Here is an 18,549-nt window from a genome sequence, read left to right as displayed (position 1 = left end):
TGCCTCTGGTCTACATCTGCCAATTCACTATTTTTCTAAAAACTTTTTTAAAAAATCCTAGTATCACTGCTGTTTGTGACTGTGAATTACATACTGTACATATTCTACATTTCTGTCAGTTATGTCTTAGACAGACAGACAGACAGACAGACAGACAGACACACACACACACACACACACACACACACACACACACACGAACACACACACAAGCAAGGCCAGAAGGCCCATCTACATTTCATGATTTTACCATTAAGATGTAATGTCTTATGATTGAGCAATGATTCAGTTTCCTTAACAGTAAAAGAAAATCTCTTCCCACATCATTGCTAATGCTCTGTGCTCCAGCACAGACAGTACAGTACAACACGTTCACACACATGCTCATTCGCTGGGCACCCTTAAAGCACTTCTGGTAGATGTAGGAATATCTCATACAAACACACACACACACACACACACACACACAAGGCCACACACACACACTAGTGGCTAAAGTGCACTGGGACACAGTGTCATCCCAACAGAAGACTTCCTCTTCCATTTCCTCAGCACCATTATCGCCTTGGTGTTCTTCTTTACACCAAACCCAATTACATTGAATCACTGGCTGCTTCCATTTTATTTCAAACACTGAGCCAAACCTGTTGTGTCACTAAAGCCTCAGCCAAACAAACATTTATCCGTAAATGTATCGGGCAGAATGGAGAACCACAATGTAACCACTGTTTACAATAATCCTGCTATAAGGATTCTTTGAAAATATACATAACTGTTTTTTGCAGGAAATTATATAACAACATCCTCTTATACATAATGTCTGTTTTAAGTGTTCCCAGAAAAAAAAATGTAAAGCTCGTAATCCGAGCTATGTGCACGCATTGCCTCAATGCTTGCATTAAATCCATGTGTTTTACAACTGTTTTACCTGTCAAATGTAGTTGACAGAATGTTTCACAGGTCTACATTAATTCAGAATCCTTATTATTTTAATAGCATTATAATAAATAAAATGAAACATAAATTAATACTTCTGTTAATATGGCCGGGTTGTTTTTTTTACCTTATGATAGCAACTAGGAGAGGAGCTTTTTATGTCAGCCATGAAATCAGTAAATGTAATCCAAATTGAATTAAAATGAACAAAGTGTATGTTTTTCCTGTTAGATAGGCATTTTACCAAAAGATCTAATATGGATATTTTACTGATTCACATTCAAACTTACAACCAGTTATAACTGTTAACAGCATGTGTCACAGCAAGTTTCACTGCTTTTTTTGACTGTCTTCAGTAGGGGATTTGTTTATCTTTAACAGTCATCCGTGACTAGTGACAACCATAGACTATATAATAAAGATGGATGTAGCTACCATGACATCGCCCTTTGGTATATTAACTATCATTTTGAAGCCAGGAGATTGCATTTTTGCCTTCGCCCTGTTGGTCTTTCAAAACCAGACGTAATCATATTTTTACAAAAGGACTAGGGAGGAGCCCTAAGCAGCACTTAGTTTTTCAGCCAGTTTATTCAACTCATCTGGTGGACTATTGCTTGCCAGGGATCTGGGAGCTCCGGTTGCTGGTGCTATTCGCTGCAGTGACACAGTGGTGGTTTAAAATGACTAGTTTCCTTTAAGGGCCTACTCACACCGTCCATTTTTACTGTGCCCAAGCATGCTTCACAGCTGAGGTCTAGATTAGTTGGAGCGTTTACTGCAGATCTGGTCAGATGAAAATATTCAGAAGCAGTTGGAGAAAACAAAATCTCTGAGGGGTGAAGCAAGAATCATTCAAGCCGAGGCTCAGATCATTTCCAGTAGTGTGAGTGCAAGCAGGCCTGGGCCATGGGGGAAGGGGAGGGGACAATCACACTAAGTGTTTGCACCAGTTAACAGTTAATGCTACTGCTAAAGTTAGCTTTGTTAGCAAGGTGCAACACTCACTGTGCTGTGTATATGTATCACTAAACCCCTACGCTGTTGTTTGCATGATGACCTATGGTGGCCATGCCCTAAAGCATCCCCTGTTTAATCATCTATTTTTCAATAAATGAGACCATAGTTTACTAAATGAACATCATTCTGTATTTAAGACCTGAAACTAACGATTGAGAGTCATTAGGAAAATGTTTAGTGAGATAATAAATCAAGTGAGACATAAAGACATTTTCTCATTGACTTCAATACAAAATTGTATTGCAACCAGTGGAGTTGCCCTGCGGGACATTAGAAAGAGTGCAGGTTTAAGGCACTTCTGCATCCGCTTTACTTTGCAGACACGGAAGCTATGACCATCTTTATTATATAGTATATGTGAACCACTCTTTTGGTTTTCAATACAAATCCACCCCTTACCGTTTGAGAATATTATTGGTCTTCTACTATTGATATTTCAGAGCCATGGTCGTGGCCATAGATTCTAACACGCCCAAACCTCAGTCGGATAAAGGATCAATGAGTCAGGCAGACTAATATATTCAACTAAACAATCCCTTGGCATCTGCACTCTATCTGTTACTATAGGGGATGGAGAGGGGGGGGGGGGGGGGTGGCAGGCCAACAAGGGGCATGCATTTTTCCACTCATACAGGCCTTCAAAATACATGAAACACACACGAACAGAAAGATAACAGTATGGTGTATAATGTGTTTTTTATGTTATCTGAATGGTACTAATGCTCTCTAACGCTTTGACAACCCATAAAGCCATCTGATTCAAAATGAATATGCACAGTATCACTTCAAACAGCTATAATTGATATTACTACAATAATAATGCATGACTGATAATATGAAATATTAAAACAATGTGAATGAGAAGAAAATTCAGCTGAATCTGCAGCTCCTCTCAGCTTAACAGCGCTTTATTGTTGCTGCCCAGCCCACAACTTCAGCAAAAAAGCCCCATAAGCCCACTGTACTGTACACTATACTGCTCAGCACCAAACATCAGACAGACACAGTTACCGGTAATAACTAGCTGGGGAAATTGGAACTCTTAGCAGCTGAAGAGTAAGATATTTCCCCCAGGTGAAAAAAAAGCTAAACGAGAACATTTTAAATGTTATCACTCCAATGAATGGCAGTGTTTATCAGCCTTATAGAGATGGGTTATTGGGTTATATTGGTGTCACTTTTTAACGCTCTGGGTGTAGCCTAGAAGTTAGAGTCCTTTTTGGATGGGGGTTCGAAATTTTTGAAATTGGGCTGACGAACATGCAATTGTGACGTAGTTTGAGAAGGAAAGGAAAGACCCATGGTCATGTGTGACTCCCGTCGGGGCAGCCCTACTGAGTAAAGCGCTAAACGTTATGTTAAGGATCGGAAAGGTCAGCAGAGACACCAGCAGCAGAATGAGACATTAGAACAGCCTACAGCCTCAGAAACACTGTCATGCACCAACCCGATGTCAAGTGGACCAGGCTGAATCCACTGCAGGTCTCCGGAAACTGTGGCATTAGTTGAAGTTGTAACTTAACAGAGAGTGAGATAAAACAAAGGTGATCGATCACATATTATACGACGAATATTAAATAATTTCCCCCCGGGGATTATTAAAGTATTTCTGATTCTGATCTTCTTCTGACCCACTAAGGAAAGCACTTGCATGTGTTGCTTTGCAAAGAAATGTGTGTGTCTGTGGCGACATTCACACACAAAATTCAAATGCAGCGCTCTATTAGTGACACTTTTACATTAGCCAGCACCCCGGTGGAGCTTGACACTGAAGCATATAGTGTGTTTGATTAAAATCAGGAACTTCCAACTTGTGAATCAGGCTTGCTCTAGTGTGTCTGACCGGCGCAGGTCCATTTCATTACTGCTGACTCACAATTGAGGATCAACCGACAGAGGAGGAAAATCATTCAAGTTCCAGTCTAAATAAAAAGAAACAAAAAACTAATCGAAGTGAAGAAGGGCAAATAATCAAGAAGCATAGTAACTGCAGACGTGAGAGGATATAGGACTCTGAAATAACAAAAGAGGCAGAGGAAAGGAACTCTGGGAGATGAGGTCCCAGTGGCTCGCCTGCAATTAAATCTTACTGCCAAAGAGGCTGCTATAAACAAGGTATCGCAACATGTTGAATCTGATTAGCCAAGTGGCCAAAAACACAACTGATAATGTTGCTCTGTACGTGCTGGATGTGTACATGAGCAAAAGTCTTCTAACAGGTTCACCAAATCAACTTGGTGATCATATGTCAGTAGTCAAGTTCTCATCCAAATCCAGCACACATTTTAAAGACATTTCTAGAGAACTCCTCCTGTTATGTGAATTTTAGGAGTTGGGCCATTGAAATAAACAATTGGTAACAATAATTCCCCATTATGGTAACATTAAAACAGTAAAAATGTGTGATAGAAACAATAATGTATTAATTTGAGGAGGTTGTCTGTAACAAAGGTGTCTATTGTTCTTATACTTTAATTGCAGGCACATTATATGAAATTGACATCTCATAACCCCACAGTAAAAATTTAGATGTATGTGTAATGTAATCAGCTGACACCTATCCCAATGCAACAACATTCAATAAAATGCAATTTCTTCTAAAAAAACTGCCAATGCAGCTATGCAGGGAAACATTCTGCACATTATCAGGCAAAACTTGCTTCGCGCCACAGATGACACAAAAGGAGGCATGCTGTTTTGAGGCCCAGCTAACTAAGGAGTGTTTAAAACAGCTAATAATCCCTATCCACACCAACCACCCATTACCTTACCCTGAGTAGTAATAGTAATCTGGATTAAAACATCTGGAACAGGCCCCTTCTGTGACCGGTGAGAGAGATACAGTAAGCTGATAGAGCACGGCTAACTCTACCTACTGCCTCTTGAACTCAAGCGCTCTCTCGTGGCTTATAGCACAGCCTAGCATCGCGTCTCCAGCAGTAGTGAGCTGCCAAATACAAAGGTATCGAGACGTCACCGGTTACCATGAATCATACAACCACAGTCAGGCTTGATTTTACGAGGTGGTCTATGGTTGACTAGTGCAACTGGCTGTTTGCGAAGCATTACATAGCATGCGAGCAACTGACCTAATTCCACAAATCTGCTGGCCTAAATCACAGGGACTCTCCAAATAAATGAGAGCTGTCCTGGGAGAAGCAGGGTTTAGCCACAGCACAGAGGTGTAGATGACACACAGGGATAGTAATTCACTGTATGCTGGGTGGGTGATTCATCCTATCACTTATCGTATAGTTTTACAGCACAAATTAGAATATGCTGGTATTAGAATAATCTTACGAGCCAAAATATCTCTCTGCTTTTGCACATTATCGTAATACTACTACCGCTATTTTAGAAGCTAGTGCTAGGAAAATATGGCCATGAAGTGTGGGAAGAGGAAAGATGTTGCAATGGAAAGTAGCTTAGTTGGGGCAATCTTATTTCACTCAGCTGTTTTAGGATAATTTAATCGTTTTATCTGAAAAACAATTCTTTCACTTTTGCAGGTTAAAATGCATCCAATCATTCAATCAGGATCTTTTTATCTCTCAGGGTATTAGCTGGAGGTAAATTAGCAGCTACAATTAGCCATCAACCCTTCAACTCTAATCCTTACCACACTACACTGGGTAAACTGTAGGTTAAACAATGACAATGATGAGAATACTGAGATCAAAATAAAGGTTGGTTAGGGTTCAGGTAGACAGAATGAGGATCATGTGTGCAGATTAAGGCTGAGCATGTGAGCTAGGTGAGAGCTGCAGCTGCAACTAGGTAAGTAGAAAAAAACAGCTGCGACTTTAAAGTAAGCTTTAACTAATAACTATAAGAAACAGTGTCTAACTTAAGGAAATGGATGATAGCAAACAGCGCAAGGTATGCAAGTGCAGATAAATTTAGCCTAGTAAGCTAGTGGAGTGAGCACATCTGTCTGACTGACCTTTCTCACTGACGCTTTCCATGTCCACGTCCTCACAGCTGGTGTACTCAGGCGTGGAGCCGCCTTCCTCCTCTGAGCTGCTGATGGACATCTGCCTCTTGTTCACTCCGCGCTTGCTCTTGTATGACCGTGGAGGGGGCGGCCGCAAAGACTCCGACTGGTCCGAGCTCTGAGAGTCCTTTCTTAGCAGGTTATCCCCACCCTTGTCCCTTGGTGTCCGTGTTGTACCAGGCTCTAGGTGACCTTTGTTTGGGCCCCAATCTGGAGGCACTGGTCCCCCAGGTTGGGGTCCTGATCTCACACCACCTCCTGCAGGTGGAGCTCCCCCTCCAACCCCCACGGTCCTATCCACAGAGTAGGCTCGGTGGTTCTCCAACAGGGCCTTGTGGTCTCCCTCCCTACCTCCACCCCTCCTTGCCAGGCGATTTTCAGGCACGTCCCCTCCTCCACCTCCAACACCTCCTCCCTCACCAGGTCCCAGTCCAACCTCGTTGATCGCAAGATCACTGTGTCGTCTTTCATGGCGGACTTTTGAAACCTTAGCATGCATGCGCATCTCCTGCTCCTCCTTCTGAGGTTTCACAGGGTATCGTGCCAGGTTGGGATCACTACGATAACGATTCTGGAACTCCTCCTCACGACGCTGACGCTCCCTCTGGTCCTCATCCTCTGGGCGTCTCCGGTGGGTTTCTGAATGACCCAGGTTCCCTTCCCCATCTTCGTAGTCCTGAGAATGGATCTTCTCCAGCCTCCGTCCATCTCCTAATCGTCTCTCTCCTCTTTCCCCAGGAACCACTCGCTCATCCAGGGATGACTGAGATGACAACTTCTCAGCAGATCTTCGGCCACTACCACGGCCCATGCCACCCTTACCATTTTGTTCATGGAGGGAAACAGGCCTTTTCCTGTATGCGAAGAGGATTTATTACACCAATGTTTCATATAGTCTACAGAAACAGACAGATTCACAGGTGCATCTTTTCAGGGCAATTGTACAATAAAAAAAATTAGTTTTTCTACAGAACTAACCTGTACTTAGAACATTATTTTTTATATTTGCAAAACCTCATTCACATTTATATAAACTTAAAATGTAAACTTCTACTAGCCAACGACTCTTACCCACTGGTTGAAAACAAAGGGATTGAATCAAAGAACTCTCAAGACTAAAACCTGTGACTGAGCTTCTACATTAGTTAAGCGAGATCAAACACAGATCTATTCTTCTTTTTTAACCTCAGGGAATAAAAAACAACATGAGCTTTAGCCAGAAAGTAGTCCTAGCATTCTTGGTTTGGAATAAATAAGGTTGCCATTGTCCAGTTCCCCGGTTACCATCATTTGAATGAAAAAAAAAGTACAAAAGGTTGTACATCTAAAACATCCTCTAGTGGCAGCTAATGCAGCCTAAAGATGAAATATATCACAAAAATGTGTGTTCGGTGTGAGTGTCTTAATGCCTTACTTTTCTCTAGGTGGTTCACTCTGGGAGCGGGAGCCGGGCATGGTGTCAGCACCTTTGGCACTGGCGACACCAGCAGGCGGCTGTGTTCCGTCCAGTGGCCCAGCGTTGGTGTTGGTGCTGGAGGGCGGGGCTTGGGACCTGGAGCGGAGTAGCTTCCTGTCCCGTTGAGCTTCACCTCCAGTGGCTGGGTTGTTCAAGGAGGTGCTCAGGCTCCCAGGCCGCACCCCTGACCCCGAAAACCATTCTCCTGATTTGGTGAGGATCTCCTGCTGTTTACGGCACAGGTTGCATACCCACATTACCTACGGGGGTTGAAAGGACAAAAGTGTTTGCAAGCTGGGTACAGTTGCATGAACAGACATTAAATCAATGGAATACCTAACAAAAAATGGTTAGGCAAACCTGTGACACAAAAATCTACACACATTCACAACTTAAATTAATTTTCTTGAACATACTGTATAGCCTAGCACCAAACAAAGAAGATATTGATAACTTTATGGAGCAGAGCAGATACAAGTTCTCCTAGATGATGTTCACAAACACCTTTTATAGCATCTTTCACATTACATCGGTTAGCCACCTTTCAAAAAGATATTACCCCACATGCTTTCCCCTCCTCCCTTTGCTACAGCTAATCAAATATTAGAGAGCACTCAGACATGACAGACTGTACATATCCATTATCTCTGAACACAGCTAGGTTGAAGCTATGGTGAGTTCTATACTGCCATTTACAAAAACTACAGAACCCCCTTAAGAGGTCATGTTTCATCTGCTCTGTGGTTCTATTGCTGTGCATTTTATGACTCTTATTGCATTGTAACCCATGATTAAAATGTATCTTTTTAGATTGATCTGTTATGCTCATGTTGGTGATATAATAAAAGCATCAGGCTTTAGAAAGTACAAAGAATACAGTAATACTGTAGGGAAGAAAAGGAAGGGAACTCTAAATATTAATGTACAGTAAATTGGATGTTTTCATCCAAAAGGAGAAAGAGTAAAGCTATTCTAGTCGGTGCATCCTCTTTGCACATGCAGGCATTTCTGTTATTTAGACTCTGATATTCTATGAAATGCACCATCACAAATTAAGATTGATGACCACATCCAACAATAACCATAACATCCGATTCTTCATCTTCTAAATCAAACCCTTTAGACAACATCAAATACTCACATGTAGCCATGGCTACTGAATATCACCTCACTTCGACAGCACAAGAACAGGATTTATCTCTCTCGGTATTTATAATCCCAACGCTTTATTTTTCAGAGAGCAAATCCATAGCAAACAGGAAACTCAGTCGTCCCTTGTATTCAGCTGTAGAACCTTGTCACAAGTCGAAAACAGAACACCTCTGGGACCTCCGGATACCCCAAAATGTCACTCCGTGACGGCCACTGGGATGGACTGTTAGCAGTCAGTTTAGCAGTTAGCCTTCAGAGCACCAAAGCACATTCATCTTGGCCTGATTGAATCCTAGTTGGCGCTGGTCCAGACTAATCTAAAGTAAATCAGCTGCCCGCACGGCCCACAGCTGTCGGGCAGCCGCCCAGCCACACAGTACAGTCTCTTTCTCTCTCTGTCTTTCTCCACCTATTTACCTCAGCTGAGGGGACACAGATTAGCAGTGGGCAGTAATCCTTTCAGCCCCTCACCATTATTCAACTCATCATCATATGACAATACCAGCTTACAATTCATGATTTTTACCCCCCCCCCCCCTTGCAGAACTACACAGGTTAGAGATTTAACCCAGATGCAACCAACCCCCCTTTTCCTTCTCTCCCAGTGCATGATGGGACTACTTTGTGTAAAGTAAAATGCACAGAAGCAAATGCGCCAATTGCACCCCTCAACTTTCAGCCAAGAGGAAACAGTCAAATGAATCGTCACATCTGGATGCCTGTAAACTGCTGAGGCCAGTTTTAACTCTTTTATGGGATTGTTCACATTTTTTGAAGTGAGGTATTTAACCCTTATCAGTATATTATCTACAGAAGATGCAGACTGGCACGCCCCCCTAAGAAGGTGGCCCCTAGGGGCTGACAAACTTTAAACTATAGCAATGACAATGTGATAAGTTTGCAATGACAGTAGAAGACCTGACCCATTCTCCACCCATTCTCCACCCATTCCCGTTGCAAGTTTTTAAATTTTGTTTCATTCCCGCTGCTAGTGACGTACATGATTCAGTTTTTTTAAAACTATAAATATATATACATATAAACAAATACAAGAACATAAAAATGATGATGATGAAAATGTACGGATGTTGTGCCAAAGGAAAGAGCTGTCTGATTTTAAAGCTGTGGTTATGTTCTAAATATAGCGTACACTTAACCTGATAAAGTCTTTTTGGGTTGGCATTGTTTAGCTTCTGTGTAGGTGCTCTTGTCTGCGTCTCCAAAGTGGTGGCTGGCTGACCGTCATCTACTGTAGGTAACATACTGATTATGTGAAAGTACCTCATACAACCCTGCTTCAAAATTCCAACTAGTTTCCTTTGCTTGCTTTATCAAATATTTATCCTATTTTTCAGTTTTTCAGTAGTTTGCACTATGCATACACTCAAAGAGTAGTGATTATAACTGGTATCAAACGTTAGTACATTAGTGATAGTAGTAGAAATGGGTCTGTAGAAACAAGTATTGAAACAAGTTGACTCATAACGAGATAATTGGACATTTTAAACTATTGATTTTATGTGAATTTCAGAATTTCATTCTCAGGTGCTGAAAAACAAATAGTCAAACAAAAACTCCAGAATTTGACAACAATGGAATTCAGTGAAATTTCTTGAGATAAGATATTATTTTGGCATTGGTATTGAAACTCACGTATCGTATTGGCACAAGTATAGAACATTTTCAGACGATACACAGCCTCGTATTGAGGTTCAACCAGCACCCGGATGGCCTGTGAGTAGTTATAGGTTGCTTTGCTAGTCGCTGCCAACAAAGAGGGGCAAATGCTTTAATCCACAAGCTTAATCTTTAAACGCGGACATCATATATATAAAACGCACATCATGGGACGACTGTTCATGGCTCAGTGTGTTCTCAAACCAAAGACAGACATCTTTTTCTAATGGCACGCCTCCATGTGTTTGTTATGTGCTGTAAAGCCTACACTGCAGATGGCAGGGGGGGAGTAAACAAAAAAGAATGCTATAGAAAGCACACACACACAAACACACACACACACACACACACACACACACACACGGAAAAAATACATATAATCCTTCGCTGGAGTGATTGTGCCCTGTTTTCCTGGATAGCCTGGAAGATATTATAGGGGAAATTAACTTTGTGTGAGTGTGGGAATGTCGGTGTGTGTGTGTTTATGTCCATAAGATACAAAAGCCCTAACCTATAGTGTGTGTGACACATGTATTTGCAGTAGTGCTTGACCAGCTGAAGCGTGATGTCAGACCCTCAGCTAAGCCGTCCAATTGGCTCCCCTCGGTCCAGAAGCAGCCCACTGTGTCATCTCGAGTTCATCTCTTCACTGCATGCTGTGGAGCGTGATGTGCTGTGAGAATGTGTCTGTGTCTGTGCAGATATGTGTACAGTATGTATATGTAGGACGTTTCTGAAACCTTCTTGCCGAGAAGAGTATGGCGTGGGCGACTGCCTGTAGGCGAAGTGTGTGTGTGTGTGTGTGTGAAGAGAATAGGCAGTGCCATCTTGCTCATGTAATAATGTCAACCTCTTCTGCCTAAAAAATGCGCTTCTCCATGGTAACCAAATCAAGGACAGCCAGTGAGAGAAAGGGGGACGGTGAACGGTGAAGTAGTGTGTCTGTGTGTGTGTGTGTGTGTGTGTGTGCCTGTAAAACTGATAAGGACAGAAACAGAGAGTATGCGTCAGTACTGAAGGACAATAGATAAAACTAAAAAAGAAAAGGCACAAATGCCATTTAGACTGCCTGGAGCTATCGTTGCATTTGCTGTCTGATACATAAACCTGAGCATGGATTTCCTCTCCTTCCCATCTGTCACCTTATTTCCTTTCCTTTCTTGTCCTTCCAATTCCTTATCTCTTTTCTTATTCCTCAACTCTACTCTCCTTTATTCCCTTAAGTTCCTTACCTTCTTTTCTTTTTATTGAACTTCTTCTCTTTCCTCCCCATTCCTCCTTCCTTCCTTTCAGCTCCCATTAACTTCACTCTGCAATATTCATTTCCTTTCATCTCTCCTCACCCTCTAGCTCAGCTGACACACCTGGCTGACTTGACAAATGAAGATACCACACACCTGTCACTCATGCTTCCCTATCCAATACGCCCTTCCCTTCAACTCCCGCCCCCAGCGCTGCTCCATCCATCTGTTGACAAAATGGTGAAGGCGTGCGTCAGCAGCTCTGCCAACAGCAGATGCATTCCACAGCAGCTCACGACCAGAATAGTGAACATCAGCTTTTCCCTAAATGGGCAGAATAAGTGGGAGCCTCTGGGGTTGCGAGGCAGTGGGGAGGTTGTGGTTGGCTTACAGCGAGCGTGTGCAATGACCCTGCCCTCAACACACACACACACACACACACACACACACACACACACACACACACACACACACCTCGACAGAATGACATATGAGGTGGCGCTGGGTGTAAACTGCCATCGTTCAGGGAATGGTAAATCTTGAATGGTGGGAAGAAAGACGGCCGCAAAAGACATAATGCTCCATTTCCTCTAATAAGGTAGTAGATCAACTCTGCAAACTGGCCGAATGCATTCAGTGGTGAGGAGGTCTGAAAGGAAAACAGTGCTCAATATCGCGGGGGAGAGCTCTCACTGCTCTCAGTGCTCCAAATTAAACTGTGTCTGTGCCTTCCACTGTTACACGTAACTGTTGAAAAAGAAATGGTTTTTGGTGTGAAAACTAGGAATAGGCGTGATTTAGACGTCAGTATTAGTTCAATGAATCGAGTACTAAGCTTGCTTCATCTATTTTTTTTACGCTTTAAAACTGCCAGTGTCTTACTGCAATGTGCTGCTTCGATGTGTCTCGTGCAGCCACCAAGCTAATACATATGGTAATGCTATAAAGTTACGACGTTCAAGGAGGATGCATAGACTGTATTAAAAAATGGACGTAGCCTCTCCGTCGAGGTCCATTCTCTCAAATTGATCCAATCGTACTCATCTCCGGGAGCCGCCATCTTGTGTCAGACTTTGACTCCGCCTATTTCCTCTCACCAAAAAAGGGCATTAATGTGACGTTGGGGGTGGGTGGGGGGTGCGTCCATCTGGCTGACATATACTGAATTAGCAACATTAGCACCACCACCCGGGAGCTAGGCTTAGAGCACACGCTACTAGATAAACAGGGGTGGGAAGTCAATGTCAATCAAGTCAATGTTGAGATTTTTTCCCGGGACAGGGAGGGAACGGTAGGCCTTTTTTAAAATTTTAACAGGAACAGTATTTTTTAGAGTTTGGAGACTTACACGGGAGGTCGGTCTCTAGCAGAGTAAAGTGCAGGTAGTCCCATGTCAGGGATACATGGAATGGATAAATAGGTTTAAATATGCTGTGAAAACGGCCTGTTTAACAAGGGGGCCAATGAGAAACTGCTCTATTATAAAACCTGCCTCTAGTGGCCACACAAGGAACTGCACTTTTTGGTAGGGATGTCCGATAATATCGGCCCACCGATATTATCGGCCGATATTGAGTTAAAAATGTAATATCGGGAATTATCGGTATCGGGTTTTTACAACCGATGTTAGTTCTGTAGGCTTCAGCATTTCCGAGTGTACCTGAATGCAATACGGGCCGTAGGCTTCAGCATTTCCGAGTGTACCTGAATGCAACACGGGCCGTTTACAGGCGCGTGCTTGATGACGTATAACAACAACAACACGCTCACTCGTAGGTTGCTAACCGTGGCTAACAAGCTTCAGCTCTCCCGGTGCATGAGATGTCCGTGGCTTGGAAGTATTTCCAAGTGTCATCTACTAACAGTAAATGTGCGCTTTGCAATGACTGCAAGGCGTTAGTTATGAGAGGAGGAAACAAGGCGTCTTCCTTTAATACATCACATTTGATTACCCACCTCAAGAAGAAGCATGCGGAGTTAAACGCTACATCTGTGCAGCACAGTGATGAAAAGAAGCAACAGCCGACACCGAGAAAAAAACTTTTTCTATCGTTCAGGATGCCGGATTCACTAAACGTGTGGAGTTCCTGGAGCCCCGTTATGTCTGTATAACGCCCAGTCAGAGTGTTTCTCAGACCAGTGCTTACCTGTACTGTACAGCGTTGTTTACCGTCACGTCGAGAAGGTAATTTCTGGTGCTGTATCCATTAGATCCAATACAGGTTAGCATGTTGAGCTTGACTGCTGATTTATTGATTGTATTATTTGTCAAGTTACTCAGTCTGGGAAAAGAAAACAAAGTTTGTTTACTACTGTGGACTGAAGCTATGCATCTTCCTTGTTGTGATGTTGTCTGTTGTGTTGTTTGAGGCAAAATATTCTCTCTAAAAACACAAACAAATAAATGAATGGCACTTTTTTCAATAACTTATTTTGTACAGACTGTGTTTACATTTGAAAAGCCGTGTTGCATCTATGTATGCATCCAGTGGGGCATCACAATAAAATTAGGCATAATGTGTTAATTCCATAATAGGTGATATGTGATGAATTTTGGTGTAAAAAGGCTGCATATATCGGTATCAGGTGATATCGGTATCGGGTGATATCGGTATTGGAAATTAAGGATTGGACAATATCGGAATATCGGATATCGGCAGAAAAGCCAAAATCGAGCATCCCTACTTTTTGGCACTTCCTTATTGGATCAACCAGGAAGTCACTGTGGTGGGGGCTTGGGAATGTGATAAACTTATTTTGTAGTGTGACTGTTTTGACCATGGATAACAACGCTTGACTGCCCTACAATTTGATTTTTCATATAACATTAACTACAGTAGATGGGTAGTCAATTCATCTAAAAGTAAGTTTGCAACTTAGCAAGTTAGCTAGCTAGCGCACCCCACCATCCCTCCGCATCTCCTTGCTGCTTCACCTGGAAGAGAGCTGGCAGCAGGTCAGTAACATACAGACCGCTGGCTAGAGAGCTAGCTAGCTTAAAAGGTTTTACACTGGTTACAAAAAATGGGCCAAACAAAGTCACTCATCAGGCAATAGCAATATGCTTTCCTTTCGCTGTGACAAGAGTGTGTGGAAGAAGTATTTGGTTTCTAAAATGTGTTGACTTATCGAACCCCCAGCTGAAACAGAGTTTCTAAAGAAACTGAGGTGTGTCTCCCCAGACATCTGCCTCCACAAACTGGTAAACTGTGGCTATTTCTTGAGAATAAAGTGATGTAAGGTGAGTAAACCCTACCAAAGGTGACAAATTTATAATCGGGAACTCCATGGCTTGCAATCTGCAGCAAAAGTTTTCTGTGCTGACAGTTGCTCTGCACTGATGGCTTACGGACGGATGTATTAAGAGAAATGGATACAGTGTTTAAGGCGGAGCCTCTTATGAAAGCTTCTCAGTGGCCCATGAAGCCAAAAAAAATCAATTTCTGTTTCTAAAAATAACCGGATGATCAGCATTGCTTCCGCGTTTCCCATAGAGCAGGCACACTGGAGACTTCCGCTGGCCAAGCCAGCTAGCTACAGTTCAGCTAACTTGAATGGAGGTTAAATGATTTCATTGTGCGGCTCTTCTGGACTTTCAAAATGTTATCGGACATATTAATCAAATGTTGATATAACACCAGTCATTTCTTGTGGGCTGTGAGAATATTTATCTACGGGGCACAGATGTCTCTTGTCCATGTAAGTCAATGAGAAAATGTATTTTTGGGCCTGAAGGCATCATGTGATGGACCCTGTAGTTGCAGTTCCACTGTTCGGCCACCGTGTCAAATTTGCTGTCAAATGTCAAATCAATCGATACCTGATACAGATCTGATACCATTGTGGAATGAATCAACTAATTCATTAATTTGGTATTAACATAAACAGTTGTGAACCAACTTAAACTTCTTTAAAACTTCTTTTAAAATAAAAAAAGTAAAAGCTGAACCTAACAATTAGGTAACTTAAATAACGAACAGTATGAAACTTGTTTTTAAATATTTAGTGCAAAAACAGGAATATATATAAATAGCAGCTGAACCTGATAACATAGTAACAATGTTGAAGGTGCAGCGCTGTTTGTTCATTCAAACTTTCCGTAGTTGCTGTGCTGCTAAGCTGTTTAGGCAAAACTGGGGTTTTTCCTTTTGCTGTTATTTTCTCAGCTTTACCTTAAGAAAAGCATGTATGCTCATTTGAATATGTAACATTTAAACTGGTGAAACTTGATAAAAACTGGTGTTGGTTCATGGTTTAATATTACAATGCTAATCCCGTTAGCCCATCTATGGCATTTTTAATCTTAGGTTAGCATCCATGCTAACTGTCATTTTTTGTAGCTATTAACAAAAGAAAATCATAGCACAGGCTGTTGTTACAGTGTTGTGAATATATTATAATTTGAACAAGATACAAAATCAAATACAGCAGCTAAACTAGGTGAAATATCTCCATACATAAATGCATGTTTGTTGCCACATCACTTTCCCAGATCTCAGGAATGAACTTTGTGAATACAATGTTATCTTTACTGACACACCCCTGTCTTCATAAAACTACTAAATTATTACAACTACATTGAAGTAGAACTAAACTGCACTCTCAATTATGTTTGAGGGAAAGGTATTTTGTCCCTGATTAGGTTTATTTTTGACACATCACAATTACGTTTCTTTCAAAGTCTGCACACCAAGGAGACTGCCGTATGGTACTTAATTTACAAACAGGGCTTAAGGGACCTAAAAAACACATTAATTTGAACCCAAACCATAATCTTTCCCTAAACCTTACCACTGCGTCACTGTTTCATAACGTATGCCTATCGCTGGCATGAGGGCATGTTGCAACAACCTTAATCCAGAGGAAAACCCATTTCTCTCGAAAAGTAACTGAGAATGCAGTTCAGTTGTTTGGAGACACATTCACATTTTTTTTAGTATATTTAGTAGGGTTTAGGTTGAGGAATCATGGCCAAAGCTTCTAATCCACATGTATGCTTTGACTTTTCACTTATGACCCTAAGTGAGGGTGATAATAATAGCAGCAGCCGTAACAGTATTACAAAGCACTTTAAAAACATTAAAGACTTGTCTCGGGCATGTTGCTATTAGCTTTTGCCAGATCCATTCAAGGAGGTCCTATTATTAGACATACAGGCCATGGCAGTAAAAGGGTACATCAGCTCCAAAATGCTTTGTTATAATGTGGTGGTGTACCAGAAGAGAGTGAAGTGTGAGCAGGAGGAGGGGAGAGAGCAGCAGCAGGTTAGTCATCTACTACTGAGAAACATGATTGAGATTATGCAGTGCATCCTCCCTTCCGGTAAAAAGTGGAGTGTCAGCTTGATGCAGTAGGCAAAAGTCTGTGTGAATCTGAGCGTGTGTCTGTGTCTTGTGTGTTAGTGGTAAATGTCAGCCATAAACTCATTAAAACCAAACAGGGTACATAATACTTCCAAATAAATATGAGACGGCTGCAATCAGACGACTGAAAACTAAATTAAATGTGCATATACTGATACATTATATATGAAAAATACTTTTAGAATGTGTTGAGTTTTTTTTAAAGCTGTATTTTAGCACTTAAATGTGTGTGTTTATATACTATAAAGACCATAAAAGAGGTTCCTGTGTAATTTGTGGTTTGAAGTAAAACTTATTTCCTTGTCTTTGCCTTTCGAATGCGATTTTCCTAAAAAGCATATAAATATGAACGTGTGTGTGTTTGTGTGTGTGTGTGTGTGTCTGTGTTAGTGTGTGTGTGTGTGTGTGTGTGTGTGCGTGTGTGTATGTGTGTGTTAGTGTCTGCCTGCCGTCCACTGGGAGGCAGTGCTCCTCTATAGTCAGTGGTTAGTTCAGTTCCTGGAAGCCATCTGGAGCTGACATTAAACACACATAAACAAACACTCAGCCATTAACAAGCTATAGCACCAGCAGTAGCAGGGCAGCTTGACAGAGACAGCTATGAAATACATGCTAGCTTCCTCACACACTTCAGAGCTAGCTAAGCCTTTCTATCACATACTGAAACTGATGTGTTGTGTATACAAAGCATCCCAGTGAGTGACCATTATTTCCCAACATTGATAATGTCATTAAAATGATTCTAAGCTTGCTTGATTATGACAAACTATCTACTGGCTCTGGAGAGGGCCTCTCAAGTTTCTACATTACCCCGAAGGGGGGTCATTCATATATTCCCACAGTCCTGTGTTCCCACAGCCTTATGTTCCACATCCCTATGTTCCCCCAGCCTTATGTTCCCACAGTCCTATGTTCCCCCAGCCTCATGTTCCCACAGCCCTATGTTCCCCCAGCCTTATGTTCCCACAGCCCTATGTTCCCACAAACCTATGTTCCCACAGTCCTATGATCCCACAGTCCTATGTTCCCACAGCCCTATGTTCCCACATTATAAGATTTATTTTCAAAATGCTTATTAACCCTAACCCTAATACATAGGGCCTAATTTTGAAAATAAATCTTATAATGTGGGTTAGGGGTTATGGTTTAAAATCATTCCCAATCCGTCACACCTTGTGATAAAACTCAAATGTGGGAACAGAAGGCTGTGGGAACATAGGGCTGTGGGAACATAAGGCTGTGGGAACATAAGGTTGTGGGAACATAGGACTGTGGGAACATAAGGCTGTGGGAACATAGGACTGTGGGCACATAAGGCAGTGGGAACATAAGGCTGTGGGAACATAGGACTGTGGGAACATAGAACTGTGGGAACCTAGCACTGTGGAAACATAGGAATGTGGGAACATAAGGCGGTGGGAACTTAAGGCTGTGGGAACATAGGGCTGTGGGAACATAGGGCTGTGGGAACATAAGGCAGTGGGAACATAAGGCTGTGGGAACATAGGACTGTGGGAACATAGAACTGTGGGAATATAAGGCTGTGGGAACAGGGGAATGTGGTAACATAGGGCTGTGGGAACATAAGGCAGCGGTAACATAAGGCTGTGGGAACATAGGACTGTGGGAACATAGAACTTTGGGAACATAAGGCTGTGGGAACAGGGGAATGTGGTAACATAGGGCTGTGGGAACATAGGCATGGACCCA

General features: G+C 42.1%; 1 protein-coding gene across 8 annotated transcripts in view; it reads right to left on the bottom strand.

Annotated features, from left to right (window-relative positions):
- Positions 1-18,549, bottom strand: part of rims1b (regulating synaptic membrane exocytosis 1b) — a gene marked incomplete at its 5' end in the record, with an annotated part of 94,159 nt that overhangs the window by 40,749 nt on the left and 34,861 nt on the right. For all 8 annotated transcript variants that reach the window (XM_083923289.1, XM_083923290.1, XM_083923291.1 and 5 more), the window contains 2 exons: positions 5,900-6,804; positions 7,365-7,666. In XM_083923289.1, the coding sequence (XP_083779415.1) occupies positions 5,900-6,804; positions 7,365-7,666 (1,207 nt within the window). The remainder of the gene's footprint in view (positions 1-5,899; positions 6,805-7,364; positions 7,667-18,549) is intronic.

The sequence above is a fragment of the Echiichthys vipera genome (genome assembly GCF_963691815.1).
Source record: "Echiichthys vipera genome assembly, chromosome: 2".
Lineage (NCBI taxonomy): Eukaryota > Metazoa > Chordata > Actinopteri > Perciformes > Trachinidae > Echiichthys > Echiichthys vipera.
This window is presented reverse-complemented; position numbering and strand designations above follow the sequence as displayed.